This window comes from Ammospiza caudacuta, chromosome 24 (assembly GCF_027887145.1).
Source record: "Ammospiza caudacuta isolate bAmmCau1 chromosome 24, bAmmCau1.pri, whole genome shotgun sequence".
Classification (NCBI taxonomy): domain Eukaryota; kingdom Metazoa; phylum Chordata; class Aves; order Passeriformes; family Passerellidae; genus Ammospiza; species Ammospiza caudacuta.
In genome coordinates, this window is record NC_080616.1 from 1883613 (window position 1) to 1900658 (window position 17046).

Below are 17046 nucleotides of genomic sequence, written 5' to 3' on the forward strand. Positions count from 1 at the left end.
GTTTTTTATCTCTTTCTTAAAACTGCATCAGATGTTAAACAAAAGTGAGGTTATTTTTTGATGGTTGGTTTGCACAGCCTGTTAAACCTTTGTGGATGCTAATTATTTTCTAATAGTTCTTTTGTTTTTTTCATGTAGTAGCTCAGCAAAATCTCTGCTTCCAGGAGGTTATTTAGGAAGATGAATTACTGGCTCTGCTTTAGGTGCAGCACCATCAGCAATCTGGTAAATCCTGATGTGTCTCCAGCTGACCTTTAGAGCTGGGTGGCTCTAAAGGTAGTCAGGTAACAGCAGTAACTTAATTTTTAAAATACTTTGTTCATAATCTCTGAAAGGCTGGAAATAGTGTCAGGAAGTGGTAATTTAGCAAACAGTAATGCAAAGGAGGGGAGAGGTTAAATCAAGATTTTAGCCTGTAATATCAACTGACCAAGGAGTCACTTAGGGCAGAAAAAATTATAAAATCACATAGTTCTGAAACACTCAGAGAATCTGAGTGTCTGAAATCATTCCCTGGTGTGATGATTGTGGGGTGGAAATAACTCAGATTGGGTGATGAAAGGAAATTGTTTGAACTGGAGTAGGACAGTTTACCATGGGGTGGAAGAGAGAGGAAGGGCAGGTGCAGAGGACCTGGAGCTGCTGAGGATGTCCATCTCTACCCCCTGCAAAGGAGGTCTTTGCCATTCCAGGAGATGTTGGTGATCCTGGTTTACAGCCAGCTGGGGAGTAGGCTGTGAGGGGATGGGCCAGGCAGGGCATTTTCACAGAATCCCACACTGGTTTGGTTTAGAGGGTCCTTAAAGCTCATCCCATCCCACCCTGCCATGGGCAGGGACACCTTCCACCATCCCAGGGTGCTCCAAGCCCTGTCCAGCCTGGCCTTGGACACTGCCAGGGATCCAGGGGCAGCCACAGCTGCTCTGGGCTGCCTGGGCCAGAGCCTCACCACCTGCACAAGGAGGAACTTCTTCCCAATGTCTCATCTGTCCCTGCCCTCTGGAACTGGGAAAGCACTTCCCCCTTTTCCTGTCCCTCAGGCTCCTGTCACTGGCTCCTGAGACTGAACCCCAGGTGTTGCCTTTGACAGGTCTCCTCACACACTTATTTTAACCCAGTTTTAGGCACTGAGTTACAGGATAGACTTTTAAATCTATTTAAATTCTTTCATGAGTAATTTCAGATGCCTTCTGGCATCTTTAGTTTTAGTCTTAACTCATAACTAAAGATGCTGCTGCTTCCAAGTGGTTTACTCAGACACACCAAGCTTCACTGACTTATTTACACACTCAGATGTCAGGCAGAACAGATTTTTAAGCTCAGTATTGCACATCTCAGATGGTTAAGCTACAGAAAATGTGTATTCATACTCTGGCTGTTTCATGTGACAAACATTTGTACTGAGAAAATACAAGAATATAAACTTGTCTTGAAAATTATACAGGTGCTGGGACAGTATGAAGTGAGTAGCTTCAAATTCTTGCAGCACAGCTAAACCTTGTACTTGACTGGACAGGAAAGTTTTATGTTCACCAAGGAGGGGAAAATATTGTTAATGTTATTGTTAATGAAGTTTACTTATCCCTGTAACCAATGGGAAATTAATTAGAATAACCTGAAGGCTTAAAAAGCTGGAAAATAAAAATATTTTGGGAATCAAAATCGGTTTAGTCCATTATTCCCCACATTCACACTTGAAGTGCCAGAATTTCAGCCCTGCCTCCCTCTCCCTGCAGCTCTGCAGTGTCACCCAGCAGTTCTTGTACTGATGCAATGTGACTTTGGTTTGGAACATTTTGCCTTGGTGATTTTTCAAAGACCAGAATTGGGCTGTTTTAATACAGTTTAGCACAACAATATAGAGGAATTGCAAATAAAGGTCTTGAGGATGATTCAATCTGGAGACTGCTCATCATTTTATAGAAAACAAAATGTTAAAATAATACTGTTCCTAACAATATTTGGTCACAGAAGTGATTAGAGGGATGGAAACCTCCTAAGAGGAAAGGATGGGAGAGCTAGGGATGTTCAGCCTGTAAAAGGGAAGAATCCAGGGAGACCTTTGAGCCTTTTCTTGTGCCTGAAGAGCTGGTAAGGGACTTTGGACAAGGGATGGAGTGCCAGGACAAGGCAGAATGGCTTCAAACTGCCAGAGAGCAAGGATAGATGGGATAGTGGGAAGGAATTCCTCCCTGTGAGGTGGGGAGGCCCTGGCACAGGTTACCCAGAGAAGCTGCAGCTGCCCCATCCCTGGAAGTGTCTGAGGCCAGGCTGGACAGGGCTTGGAGCCCCCTGGGATGGTGGAAGGAGTCCCTGCCCATGGCAGGGGTGGAATGGGATGAGCTTTGAGGTTCCTTCTAACTCAAACCATGCTGGGGGTTCTCTGGATCTTGTCTTTATCTGGTAAGACTGTACAGCTTTGAAGACAGGCAAATAATCTGCATTTCAATTTGTCACAACAGGGAAAGGAGGATCAATAGAGGAGAACACTGCAGTGTGTGCAGGAGAATCCATGGATGGCAGTGTCACCACAGGAATTGCAGCTGCCCCTGGAAACTCTGCAGGAATTTTCCTGTCTTGTGAATTTAGGCAGATAGGGAGCGAGGGTTGACATGTGCATTTAAAAACTCAAACTTCTATGTTTCTCTGGCTTCATTTGAATTAAATCCTTGGGTGTTCTGGTTTTTAGGCTGTGGTTACCCCCAGTGCAGTGCTGACATTGCCTGACCCTGTCCCTGCCTTCTACAGTGCTGCTGGTTATTATTCTTCCCTAGCATCACTTTGCTGCAGAATCAGTACTTCTCAGCATTATTGTGAGTGTTTTCCCCAACCTTGCCACTGGATGTTCTGTCTGGGCATTTTAGTTTGTCAGATATTGAGTCTGGGCTCTTTGCTCTGTTTTCAGCATCAGCTCTTTGTTCTTCTTCTTTGCCTGGATGTTCCTGCTGATCTTAAACCTCAATACAGGGTCTTCTGTTTATTTTATAGAAGATGAAAAAGCCCCTGGTTTATTTGAAGAAGAGATTTTTGGAACTTGATTCTTTGTGTCCTCTGAACTTGTACAATAACTTTCCGTCCATCTGTGTAGTGTGGGAATGTCTTGGGAAAAGGGTTTGTTTCATTTTCTTCATTTCATGGCCTTAATGATCTTCCACACAATGTGCACAGAGTCAGGGCAGTGCTGACATGACTCAGTTGTCAGGAAACATCAGGCAGCAAACCTGTCAGGCTGGGGGGAAGTGTGGCTCCAGTGGTGCCTGAAAATAACCCACAAAATAAAAATATCCCAGTTCAGAGGCTTTAAGAACCTCTTGCAGAATTCATGCTGCTTGCTTTTCCCATTTGTTTTTTCTTAGGATTTCCACTGTAGTATTTAAATGAGTAAATAAATACAAACACAAGTTGAAAATAGAATCTTTGAACTGGCTGATTTTCTTCTTGCTTTGAAATGGTTTTGCTTTCTTACAGCTCTGTGTGTGGTACCTGCTTCTGTGTAATTAAATGTGGTTATAGTAATTAAATGAGACAGTCTGGAGGAACAATGGCCTTTCTCTCTTTTCTGCCTTTTTTCCCTTATTTTTTTACTATGATTTGATACATGATCCATTGCTCCAAAGTTATGTTTTCTCTAATGTTTACCATGGGAGAGTCACTTGAATATGCAATGGAACTTGATGTAGAATAAAGTACAGTACTAATGATGTCATACCTAAGCAGGAACATTATCACCCTACTTTGTGAATAAATTCCCCATCCACTAAAGCAAGTTGGATGTATTTTCTCTTAAAAAGAAAGCGATTGGTCAGACTTCCTCTGTAGAAACCTCCCTTGTGGGGCCCCCTGATGGGGAGACCCCTAAAAAGTTCTGTGCTAGGAACTTTTGGCTTTTTGGTCTTCAGGTTGTTGTTTATTTTTCTCTTATCAAAGTTCTGCATGCTGTCTATATCTCAGACTTAGCATACAAAGAGGAGGCACCAAAAGGCACAAGACACACAGATTCAAGGTCTTTTAAAGCTATTTTGTCCAATTAACTCTTAGAATGTACTTTACTTCAACCTTTCTACCAATAACTAATTATTTTTCTGTCTATGCAGCATCTGTGTTGTTTTTTTTTTTAACCAATCACTCTGTGCTCTCAACACTGTAGAAAATGGAGTAGATGAAGAGCAAGAAGGAGATCAGACAATGCCCAAAATCTTCTGTCTTGTATCCTATCCACCTCCATACTAAAAACATAAAACTCTTAAGTTTTTCACCCTGTGATAAACTCTACTGCTATCTATTTCACACTATTACACACTCATAGATTCTAATTAATCCCAAAGTCTTGGAAGCTTTCTCCAAAGCTAAAAGGACAAAGGTTAAAAGCAGTGTTTTCCTGAGGATCAGAACATCTCAGGACAGGCAGAGAAATTTTCCCTGTGCCCTGGGTTCCAACATCCCTCTAAGTGGAGCAAGTGCTTTCCTGCAGGCCTGCTTTTGCCTTCTCATTTATTGGGTAAGTTCCCAGCTCTACCACAGTTTAAAAGCATTATGGTGACCTAGGCAATTTATGGATTTTTTTGATTGCTAGCTCATTTTACCTGGATACAATGCATAAATTGAAGTTAATCATTTAGGTGTAAGAATGTCCTCTGGATCACCTGATGTGTTAATGTTTTCCAGGCAGTGTGGATATTGCTTTGCTCACGTCTGTCTTGACAAAACCATTGTTGCTTTGGTTTAAAATGGCATTCTTTCACTTCTTTTTCATTTTAGGGAGCTGTGTAGGACTTTTATGAAGGCAGGTAGCAATCAACTTGTCTGCCATTTCCTTTTGTTCCTCCCCTCTCTGGAGCTGCCAAGTCCCACTGGCTCAGTGCTGGGTTGTGTGGATCCAGGGGCTGAGCAGACCTTCCCTGCTGCCTCCTCAGGGCTCCCAGCATTCCCAGGGTCACAAAAAACACCAGGAAAGCTGATGGGCTGGCAATTGGGACAGGAATTTCTTCTTTTTTGGTTGGACTGTTTTAGCCAAGCCAATGTCCTGACCCTGCTGATGGCAGGAGAGAAGGTGGGGCTGAGCAGGTGTTTTTGGGGGAAGAAAGTGGTTGGATTTTAAGGAGCTTGGGATGACTGCTGCATGTAGCAGCATCATGGATCTGGTTCATGCTGTGGTTGCACAGTTATCTTGAATTCAGGTTGAACCCAGAGAGGAACAATGTGCCCCTTTTCACACTTTGTGCTCCCAGCTGTGATCCAGCTTTGAGGAGCTGCCTGTGGATGTCTGGATTCTTAGATTTCTGTCCAGAGGCCACTTGACATCCTGCAAAAAAAAATTCACTGAATAATTCCAACATCAGGCATGTGCTTTACTGGTATCAAGCTTATCATTTTAAGTCATCTAACAGTAGTTTTAATGAGCATGGGATGTTCCCAGGCCGTTTTCCTCCTTGGGATTAAGAATTTATGCTTTCTTTAGGTGATAGTTTGGTGTTTAGTTTCTCCTCAGTAGGTCTTAATGCTTTTGTCTTCTGTTTTAAGGGAGTATTTGGTATTAAAAATACAGAATATTAAGGTGGAACTGAAGTTAAAAGTCATATTTTTTCTTCAGTAGGAGATTCTTACTATAAGTAAGGGGCAAGCTTTTAACAAATATCCTTGGCTGTCTGATACTGTTTCTGTTTGAGTTGGAAGGGCAGAGCCCTGGGCAGGGGAGTAAAGGTTGTGCCACGGCTGTGTAAAGATAAAACTGTTTCCCTAACCTCAATGCAGGCACTGCTCCCCGTGTATCTGTTGGGCTCTCAGTCTTGTGCAGAGGTTTGTCTGGCAGAATAACTTGGTTTTCCATACATGACTTGACTTTATTGTGCATAAGATTTTTGCTGCCAAAAGAAACCTGGTTTCCTATCCCAGGAAAGCTGTGAGTTACCTCCGTGACTTATTACTCACTGTTTCTGTGAACTTTCTCAGTTTCTTTCTGTTCTTTAGGAGATTGACAGAAGTAGTGAAATGGGCTAAAACACATTCCTGCACTCCTGGAATGGAGTTGCTCCAGTCCTTCCTTGGCTGGACACACTGAGAACACATTTCCATGCTGACTCCAAGGGCTGGGAGGAAGTAATTTGCATTAAATCAGTTGATCTGTGTATCTCTGCTGAGCATTTTTATTTTTTTTCTTGCAAGGTATCTCAATGGCTCTATTTGTTTGTATCAGGACTGAAACCTGAGATATTTTAGAACATTCTTTCCTCAGTGGAAGTCAGTTTTTTCATCAGCCAATTGTGATTGCCTTGCAGGATTGTTATTGAGCAAATTGAATATAGGAGGGCTCCAAAGGTTGCTTCCTGAATGTTCCATCTCCAGGTTTGTGTAGTGGAAAGCAAATTGGCAAAGCAATCATGGAATGGAGTGGGGTGGGAAGGACCTTAAAACTCATCTCATTCCAACCCCTGCCATGGAGATATCCACCATGGGATTTAGGTGCAGCCTTGGAATGATTCCTTGTGCATGTGGCTCTGCTGCTGACCAGACTGGAGATCCTCAAATGAGAGGATCCACTCCCAGACTGAAACAAAGTCTATGGAAGCTGATACTAAAATCAATTCCATGGTCTTGTAGCTCATTTAAGGCAGACAGAGGAAAGCCCAGCCCATAATGCTTCTTCCCCGTGCAGGTGATATCAGCAGGGTTTTGTCACAGTAAAGCTTGTGTGTGCAGGAAGGGATTTGGAGTCTATATATATATATATATATATATATATATATATATATATATATATATATATATCAATCACATCAGCAAGTCCATCCTCTTCATTTCACTTGTATTTCTATATACTCCTATTTCTGGCATTCATTTGTACACCCATTTTCCCCTCTTTCTACCTCCAAGATTTTTACATGCTCCTTAAAACAAAGCCATAAATTTTCTGTTTTCTCCCATTCTTCCTGCAGCACATCCTGGCTCTGCTGGAACCAGAAGTGGTTTCTCTTCTTGCTGCCACTGCACCATTTCCATCAACCCTTTAGGGATTCGTGTTTCTTTTCAAAGCTTGATGCTATTCAGAGGATAGTCATATTAAGATAGGGTAGGGAATATATTAAGGGTTAAAAATACATTTTTAGAATTTTATCATCTCTACTAAATTCTTTTTTTTTTGGTGGACAAGGTTAAAACTGAATATTTATTTCTGCAGCTGCCACTGGGCAGTGAAGAGTTCCAATGTTTCTGGTTGATAAAATGGATTTCTGTTATTGCACTGTGAAGTAAAACAAAATTATAGTACAACATTGCTCTTAGTTTGAACAAAAAAGCTAAATACATTTTTGCCTTCTAAATTATTGGTGAGTTTTTCCTCTTTTCCTCAGCCTTTATACAGTGCGTGACAGAGCTGTGCTGCTGAGCTTGCAAGTAACTGACTTGAAATTGCTTTGAATAATTTTGCTTCTTTTTTTTGGCTTTTTATACCTAATCAGAATTGATGTGACTGAAGTACAAATCTTCATAATAATCATGCATTTACTGGCAGTGATTGGAGGACCACCTTTTTGGCAATCTCTGGTAATTTTGCTTGTGTTCTTATTTTATCCTTTTTAATAATCCAGTGATCACTGAAGCACTCCTGCACATCTTGAGGCAGTTTCACTTCTGCAGGAAGGTTTCACTTTTCCTTATAAATGGAAACAGGTTTTTGAATTCAGATCCCATGGAATGAACTGTGGGTTCTGTCTGTACCACAGTCATTAAAACAAGGTTATTTTATACCCTGTGTGTGCTGGTGAAAAGCTATCAAACACTGCATGAACTTAAACCTTTGGTGAAATCCTGGCCAAAACCTGAATGAATTTCATTTCAATAAACAGTGGAGGAATATTAAACTGGGATAAGGATTTGGGGGAACTCTTGGAGAGTAGTTGGGAGTCATCAATAGATAATTAGGCCTGAATGTGGCTGATGACTCTGGATTTGTGTAAGGGGACAACTCCCCCTTGTCAGGTTTTTCCTTTTAAACTAAGATGATCCTGATTAAATGAGCTGCTGGCACAGCCTGGCTGCAGAACTTTTATTTATATCAATGTCTATGTATTTTTCTATATATAATATATATGTTGATATAGGCTTGCCAGGCCATGTCAGCTGACAGTTTAATAATAATGATAATTATAATAATAGTAATACAATAGTAAGTATTACTGAAGCCACATTGAGCTATCAAAATGACATTGTCCACAGAAAAGCATGTATGTGCATACATAAATTAAATAAGTTTACTGGAAATAAAATCCAAAGCATTGATTTCCTGAAAGGTTTTCCTAGTTTTCCTTCCTGGTTATTGATCTTCTCTCTGTATTTGGTAAATGCAGTTCTTAAGGAGAAAGAAATCTTGATTTCAGTAATACCAAGAGATGGTCAAAAGTCCCTGAAAAGCTTCACCCCAAATGGATAAATTTCTAATGTGCTCTGTGCAATGAACCCACAGTATGTGGAAAGGATCCCAAATGAGCTAATTGTGGCCATCCTGATTTTGCTGCTTATGCTTTCAGGCTTAAAACCCTAAAGCCCTTAATTAATTCTATAAACTGCAAATACTATCTATAGGGAATGAGGGTGGGAAGGATTGATTACAGAATAAAAATAAGGCTCCATGTAACCTTATTGGTGACATTAATATCTAGAAATATTAATGTGGCCAACATCCCGATGTAGCTATAATTTAATATTCTGTGTTATCAAGATAATTTATCAATTCCTGTTCTCAGTTTACTTTAAAAAAAAAGTGTGGAGGGGGGGGATGCTGCTGCCGCAACCCCTGGCATAGTTCAGTAATGTTTGTGTGAGCTTAGAAATAGATCTCTTGTTATTAAATAGCTTAAATAACTCCCAAATTGCCTTTTAAATAACCCTTTTCAGCAAAATCTTGAAATCTATCAGAAGTTCTGGGTTGGAGCAGCATTTGCCTAAGGCAGCTCCCAAAAATATTAAACTATTTTGGTTAGTTTAACGGAGCATCTCTCCAGAGAACAACATTAATCAGGTCTCCCATGACAATCCTGTTTAATTCAATGAGTGAGATTTTGTGTTCATTTACAGATAAATCTTACTTACTGCTTGCAGAGCAAAATAAATCACGCAACCCCTTCTCACCCAGCCCTCTCTAATCCTTTAATACTTGATGTAACTACAAAGTTGGTGGTTTGGTATTTTCTGTTTGCTTCTGTTTGGGGGAAATGGGGAGTAGATGTGGTTGTGTACTCAAACACTCCACTTTTCATCGGAAAAGCAAAACACTCTGAACAGGCAAAATGCAGAGTTGTGAATTTTGGAAATTGTTGTTTTCATTATCTTTCTTTTATTCCATGAAACTGTGTGTGCCTGTCTTGGCTCCCTCCTTTCTGGCAGTGTAAATTCTCTTCAAAGCCTGTTAAATGCTGCTCCCCATGCTCCTGGAGCTGGTAATTCCTGTGGGATGCTGAGTATGGCTCATCTTGGATCATTTGGGACATGTGAGTAGACCAAGGAAGCTTAGGGTAACTTGTTTAATAGATTGTATATTTGAAGTTGGTTTTCCTGCTTGAAGCAAGAAGAGTGATACAGTTGTTGGAGTTTTCTCCCGTAGGGTCTGGATTATGAAAAAGCACAAACACTTTGGGAATATGGAGATGGAATTCAGCCCTGTGGAAGTTGTTCCTTGGGCAGATGTGACTGTAGTTTATCTGGACAGCTGGGATGCAGCCCTGTGAGAAGGACTCCAGGGTCTGAGTTGCCCAGCTGGCTGTGGCAATTGTGGGATTGGTGACAGGAGGAGTTCCTGGAGGAAGCGAGACTCTTACATGCTCCCTCCCTGCTGCTTCCATGAGCCCTTAGCTGGAATCTGCTCTGGCCTATTCCCTCATAATTTTATTTTTTAAATACCAATTCATTTTGCACAAAACTGATGAAATGTACTCTGCAATCCTGGGAGTAATTTTCTGGCAAAATGTTCCAGACTCACTTTAATGCTGGCTCTGGCAGCCGCTCCCGACTCCATCCGTTGCCTGCTGCCACTTGGTTACTGCCGTGCCTGGGCTCTTCCCAAACCACATCTTCAATCATGGAATGGTTTGGTTTGGAATGGACCTTAAAGCTCATTCAGTCCCACCCCCTGTCATGGGCAGAGACACCTTCCCCTAGACCAGGTTGCTCCAAGCCCTGTCCAGCCTGGAATGCTTCTTTCCCAGGGTTTACCTGGATTCTGCAGCTCTCTGGGCAATGCAGCTTTCCGTCTGTGATCAGTCTCAGAGGGTTTAAAAGAGAAAAATCTTTTACATTTGCCTGTAAAAGATGTAACTGGTAATGATTCCCTGCATTGCAGACATGGTTTTGGGAAGTTCTGCCTGCACGTGGTGTTGGATGAAGCCCCTGGAATCACCAGGAAAGGCAGAATAATTGCAGGATCTATAGTGATACATGGAATACCAGACAGGGAAGCCTGGCAGCTGTCTTCCAGTGTCCTCTGAGTTAAAATTCAGGGGCTGTGGTGCCACTTTGTAGGAACATTTCCTTCTCTCCCTCCAGTCAGAGGGAAGAAATAAAAGTAATCTGATATTTGCATGGTTTTGCTGCTTCCCACTTTTGGCTTTGATGATCCCATTTTGTACACAGAGAAATTCAGCAGGTGCTGACTTTTTAATCCACTCCTGGCTTTCCTCTGCCAAATTTCTCTATGTGGCCGTTTCTCAATATTTTTTTCTTCTAACATATTTTGCACTGATGCAGCTGCTGTGGAGGCCAACGGGAGGGTGTTAAGAACCTAAAATTGGCCAAACTGGGTGTTATAACAGTGTGGCCTTATCTTCTCCTTCCCTGAGCATCCTTCTCCAGTGTTTGAGTGGTAGCTGGGGGTTCATGGGGTGTTTTTCCCAGCCAATTCCCTTTGTCTTGGGGAAATGTCAACCTTAATGTCTTTTGACTCCTGTAATGGAGTTTGCTACTGTTTCCTTTTGCTTGTAAAAGTCAATCCACCCTGTTCTTTCAATACCAAAGTTCTGAGGCAGAGGCCAGCACGCGTACCTGCTTTTAGAAGAGCTTGAGGAATCCTGAGCCTCCTGACATTAATGAATGATTAGAAGTAGTGCTCTAGTCTGGCAGTTCAGGCCTTCTCTTTACTTGTCTTTATTCTTTCTGTACAATCTTGTAGGAAATGCCTTTTTTTTTTTATTTTTTGCCTTAACAGGGTAGCCTTAGCAAGGGAGAAATATATTTGAGTGTCATGAAACTGGGTGGGGTTTGGGGAGTGGGCTGAACAAGGCATGAAGGGTTAAAGCTCCTCTGCCTCTTGATCATGTCCTGGAAAGATGAAGACATTGAGTTGTTGAATGGAATAGAAAACTTAGGATCTTCAAGAACAATCTTCAAGCTCTAGCAGGGTTTGGACAGTGCTCTCAGGCATAGGGTTGGATTGTTGGGCTGTCTGTGTAGGAACAGGGGTTGGACTGGATGCTCCTGATGGGTCCCTTCCAACTCATAGCATTTCATTGTTTACCTGTACCTGCTGAAAGCTACTCTGAGAGGGTAATTAAAAAAAAAGAGAAGCAATTTGACCTCCTTTGGTCTTTTGTTCCTGGCTGGACTCATTGGGGAGCCAAGCATTTATTCAGTTGAGTGCCATGACTTCAGTTCCTGAATAAGGAGCTTTTAGTAGTTGAATAGATACAGTTGGGAGGTTTTGGGTAGTTATCTCTAAACACTTGCTCCCATAACATATCTCCTGTGGTTTACTTTGGACTATTCTTCATTTCTAGTTTTTCCTGTTCTGCTTGAAACATGACTGTTAAAAAACGAAGGAAACTTTCGAAACTGCCTGTGATCGTTCTCTCCTTCTTTAGCAACCTCATCCTTCCTCTCCAGGTCACTCTGTTCTGACTTGTCTGATCTCTTTGCTTGCCTTGCCTTGCACAAAAGTTTGGATCCAGTGCTTGAAAGGGTTTATCTGACCATCCCCAAGTGGCTGTTCTTCTGCCCAGTTTGATCTTGACTGCGGCTTCAGGAAAGGTGATGATTCTCTCCCCTGGGGTGATTTAGAGCAAGCTCTTGGTTTCTGTCCATTTCTCTGCTTTTGGTGTCTCTTCTCTGGTAACTGAACATAAGTCTGGCTTTCTGGGAAGCTTCATGGAAGCTTTTGGAAAATAATTTTTTCTCTCTAGAAATGTCAATCTCTGTATAGCAGAGAGAGAAGAGCAAATATATTGAAAAGTGGAGTGTTTGAGTGCACATGAAATACTAACCCAAATTTGAGTTTGTACATATTGTAACTTCTTGTCTCTCTTCCATTAAGATTCCAATACTGAATATTCAGGTGAAAATATTCCCAGCTCTTTGTACTGTGGCAGGAACCATATTCTCCTGTACAAACTACTTTGGTGTGATCTTCACAGGTGGAGTTGGCAAAAATGGATCCACTATAGCAGTGAGTACCTTGGGCTGCCAGTTCCTCCTCAGCACAGAGGCTCTTCAGCCACAGTTTCTATTTAACATAATCCCTCCTCCATGGAAAATATTTTCCCATTAGCTCCTTGCTGGCTTGGGAAAAACAAGTTAATATTGCATGTGTAAGAATAGTAGATTTAGGAGTCAAAGTTTTAAAATTTTTTTGTTAAAAGTACTCATTGTACTTTGATATTTGTTTTTGAATTAATGAGATAAATGAAGTTATACAAGTACACCCCTCACTGAGGAGTTCATAGAAAAATCCTGTGCAAAAATCCATTCAGAAAGAAATCTTTCACGAAGATTCTGGGTTTGATCCTTCTGAAAGATCTATATTATTTATATTACCAATGTAAAAGAATGAGTGGATGTGTCTGCACAAGCACCTTCTGTTGCAGTGTTCTTGCTGCCTAAAATATTATTTTTTTCCCCCAGAACCAGAAAGTTTCCACCACTTCTCAGCTGCTGCATGCTCAAGTTTCACTACTTTTTGTTCCTTTTACCACCAGCATTCAAAAAGATGTTTCTAATGTGGTTTTATTTTTAACCCCTCATTGCACACCACATGAGGGGCTCTTTGAGGTTTCTTTGCAATGTGCACATTTTATTAACCTCATGCTTTAATCTCACCACAGGGAACAAGTGTCCTCTCACCTTTTCTCCATATTGGCTCAGTGATCGCCTTGGCTGCAATGATCTACAAGAAATCTGCTGTGCAGCTCTTTGAGAGGCACCCTTGTCTCTACATCCTAACTTTTGGCTTTGTGTCTGCCAAGATCACAAATAAACTGGTGGTGAGTGTGCCAGAACCTTCCCCAGTCTTGTTGCAGGAGAACTTTTTGTAGATTATGGAGCTCTCTTGTTTGTGCACTGAAGAGATACTTGTGCTTTGCTTTGGGTAGCCTGGAGGTGCAGCAGAGTCTTTTTGTGTTTGAAAGGGCAGTGTAAATGTGGGGTTGATGCTGTGGTTGCACAGGCAGCACCAGACAGAGCTGTTTCTCCCCCTTCTCCAGCTGTTAATTCACACATTTGCAATGTATTTGTGCACGTGTGAAGAGTTGGGCTGGAACAGAGGGGGCTGGAATCCCCCTCAGACGCAAAGGGGAGGAAGGTTTGGCAGAAGGAGAGGAGGTGATGGAGCTGCTGAGGTTTGGAACACTTCCTGAGGGTTTGACTTGAAGAATTGGACTAAAATAGGAGTTAAAATAGTTAACAGGTTTATACACGGGCAGAGGTGTCACTAAATGAGGGTTAAACATCTCCTGCCTCAAAGGCCATCCCAGTTCTGCAGGCCTCTGTTGGGCTGTTGTGAGCTGGGTCAGTGCTGGACTTAGCTCACAGTGAAAGAGTTTAAGTTCATAGTGGAGGAAGAGCTTAAGCTCACAGTAGAAGAAAAGTTTCTTTCTTACCAGGCCTGCTTTGGTGCTCAGTCCCATCCCAGCTGTGCTGAGCAGTGAGGATGGAGTGTGGGCTGGGTTCTGTGCACCTAGGGAGGTGAGAAGGGCACACATGAACACCAAAAATGGTCATCAAATTGTAACCAGAGAAAGGTGGTGATCCTCATTGAATGGGAGAAAAAGAGGTGGAGGGAGAGGAACACCAAGTGTCCTTGATTTTTTGAGCTCCAGCAGCTGTGAGTTTTTGTTTCCAGGCTCAACTTTAAAAGTTACCAGTCTGCTTCCATTTCACTGTTTGGTTTCTGGGAGGAGGAAGAGGTGAGCTGGAAAACTTACTAGTTTTTTTTCCTGTGCTACATTCTCTGCTCTAATAAAAGATGCCTCTGCAAACCTTGCATCTCTGTAGCTGTGGAGCACCATGGTTCAAACAATATTGTTGTGGCCACTTGAGTATTTGGTATTTTTCAGTAATGTGGCTTGAACTGTATGGTTTTGGCTTTGTGTGTTCTGAAATCACTCTGCCTTAGCTGGCATATATTTATTTCTTAAACTTCTCTTTTCTTTTTTTTTTTTACTGCAGGTTGCCCACATGACCAAGAGTGAGATGTATCTGTATGACACAGCATTCATAGGCCCAGCATTGCTGTTCCTTGACCAGTATTTTAACAGCTTTATTGATGAGTATATTGTCCTCTGGATTGCCCTGGTGAGTCCAAGCTAATTTTATTAATTAGCTCTGCCACTAATTCATTGTGTTGGCTGTGCCCAGCTGAATCCCCTGGAGTGGATTTGAAGTTGGTGCAGAGCTGAACAGGGTCACAGTGTCCCTGGTTTGGTGTTGGGACAATCTGGGCACTGTCTTTAGGGATGGTCTGGGTGAGGGGATCGAGGCACTCCCAGTCAGTTTGCAGAGGACACCAGGCTGGGTGGGATGTAGATCTTCTGGAGGAATCTGGACAGGTTGGATCCATGGCTGAGGGCAGCAGTGGGAGGGTCAGCCAGGCCAAGTGCCAGGTCCCGTCCTCGGGTCACAACAGCCCCATGGAATGCTCCAGGCTGGGAGAAGAGTGGCTGGAAAGCTGGGAAAGGATCTGGGAATGCTGGTAACAGTGGCTGGACATGAGCCCAGGTGGGCAGGTAGGCCAGTGGAATCTGGGCTGTCACAGCCATGGTGTGCCCAGAGTGGTTCCCTGTGCTGGCACTGCTGGGGCAGCTCCATCCCTGGGGCAGCTCTGGGCCCCTCCTGGCAGGAGAGACCCTGAGGGGCTGGGGTGTGTGCAGGGAAGGGAACTGAGCTGGGGAAGGGTCTGGAGCACCGTGAGCAGCTGAGGGAGCTGGAAAGGGGCTCAGCCTGGAGCAAATTTCTGGCTGTGCACAACTCCCTGACAGGAGGGGACAGCCAAGGGAGGTCAGGCTCTGCTGCCAGGCAACAGGGGCAAGGACAAGAGGAAATGGCTTCAGGCTGTGCCAGGGAAGTTCAGGTTGGATATTTGAAAAAAAAATGCTGAAAGAATTGATCAGGAATTGGAATAAATTGCCCAGGGCAGTGATGGAGTCACCATACCTAGAAGAGTTCAAGAGGTGACTGAATGTGGCACCTGGTGACTTGGGTTAAGGATGATTATGGTGACTGGGGTGATGGTGGGACTCGATGGTCTTGAAGGTCACTTCCAGCCTTGGTGACTGTGATAGTTTAAAATTTCAAAGCATTGTAGCAAATATTCAAAGCTTAGATTAGAATATTTTGCAGTTGAGTGTTGCTGCCTCGTTAGCTGGGTCCTTGTGATGGGCAATGCCGGGGTGCTCTGGCTGTGGCTTAAGGTCTGGAATATCTGTCATGACTCCAGCACCCATCGGGATAAACATCCTAAATTCAACTTGTCTGGGCTTATTAAATGCACAAGTTTAATGTACAAAAACAGTGTCAACCTTTTGGTAAAATTGTGTTGGTGTGATGGGAAAAGATATTCTGTGTGTGGCTTTCACCATTCTGAGTTAATGGGGCATTTAACAGTATCTCTGTAGCTGCTGTAACTCTTATCCACTTTCTTATTGTAGAATTAAGAGTCTGTCTTGTCTTAGGCTGGAAGAAAGCCCACAATTCCCAGAAATTCTTTAGGGAGTGATGCGCCATCCGTGGAAGTGTCCAAGGCCAGGTTGGACAGAGCTTGGAGCAGCCTGGTGTAGTGGAAGGCGTCTCTGCCCATGACAGGGGTGCACCTGGATGGGCTCTAAGGTCTCTTCCATCCCAGGCCCGTCTGGGATTCTGTGGTTATTCCTGGAGTGGAGATTCAGCTCAATGGGCCACAGTGCTGTGGTTGTGCAGTGTGGGCTGTTACACACATAACAGCCCGTAAGGAACTTGTGGGATAACTGTGGGTGATGTTTTCCTGTGCAGATCCTGTCCCTGTTCGACCTGCTGCGATACTGCGTCAGCGTGTGCAACCAGATCGCCGCGCACCTGCACATCCACGTGTTCCGCATCAAGGGCTGCCCCACGCACTCGAACCACCACTAGGGATGGGAGCTGCCATGGGGGAGTGGAGGGGGAGCTGGGGTTCTACAGGAGTGGATGAAGACTTGTAGGAGACTAAGGCTAAAAGCAGATAAGAACAAAGTAATTTATAATAATCAATGTTGTATAACTTTTCTTCTTTGTTATCAGTAACACTCCTTAACTAGTCTCCTGCCTGAGAGAGTGAATTCCAAGTACACCCTAGTCAACTTTCCATGTAGTCAACTCTGTTGGTTCCAAGCCCGGGAAAGCATGCAGGAAGAAAATGCTCTGTCTTTGTAATTACCTTGATTACAAATTAATCTCTCTATGGTGAATGGATCCCCACCAACTGAAGTTTCTAATGTAGTATAATTACAGCTGCAATCTGACTTGCTTTTAATTTTAATATTTCATCATCTCTTAGTGAAATACTTGTTTAGTGTCCACTTGGAATTTATTTACTAAAGACCTGAGCTGGTAAAAACCCAGAGATATCTCACTAAGTTGTGTGGCTGCAGCAGCTGCCAGGTGGGAGCCAGGCTGGGGTGGTTTTTGCTCGTGCATTGCTGACAAAGCGGTTTCATGCTGAACAGGGTCCTGCGAGCCAAGGGGTGCCCGGCATGCAAAATAGTGTGGTATCTTTGTCAATTAATTTTATTTTTTTAAATAAACATTATCTAAAAAGACAACTTATTTCTCAATTTTCTT

General features: G+C 42.9%; 1 protein-coding gene across 2 annotated transcripts in view; it reads left to right on the forward strand.

Annotated features, from left to right (window-relative positions):
• Positions 1-17046, forward strand: part of CEPT1 (choline/ethanolamine phosphotransferase 1) — a 31852-nt gene extending 14806 nt beyond the window's left edge. Inside the window, exons 4-8 of one of the 2 annotated variants that reach the window (XM_058819362.1) lie at positions 7455-7539; positions 12293-12424; positions 13080-13238; positions 14422-14547; positions 16240-17046. In XM_058819362.1, coding sequence (XP_058675345.1) covers positions 7455-7539; positions 12293-12424; positions 13080-13238; positions 14422-14547; positions 16240-16359 — 622 coding nt within the window. In that variant the 3' untranslated portion in view covers positions 16360-17046. The remainder of the gene's footprint in view (positions 1-7454; positions 7540-12292; positions 12425-13079; positions 13239-14421; positions 14548-16239) is intronic. The other variant, XM_058819363.1, reaches the window with a different exon arrangement.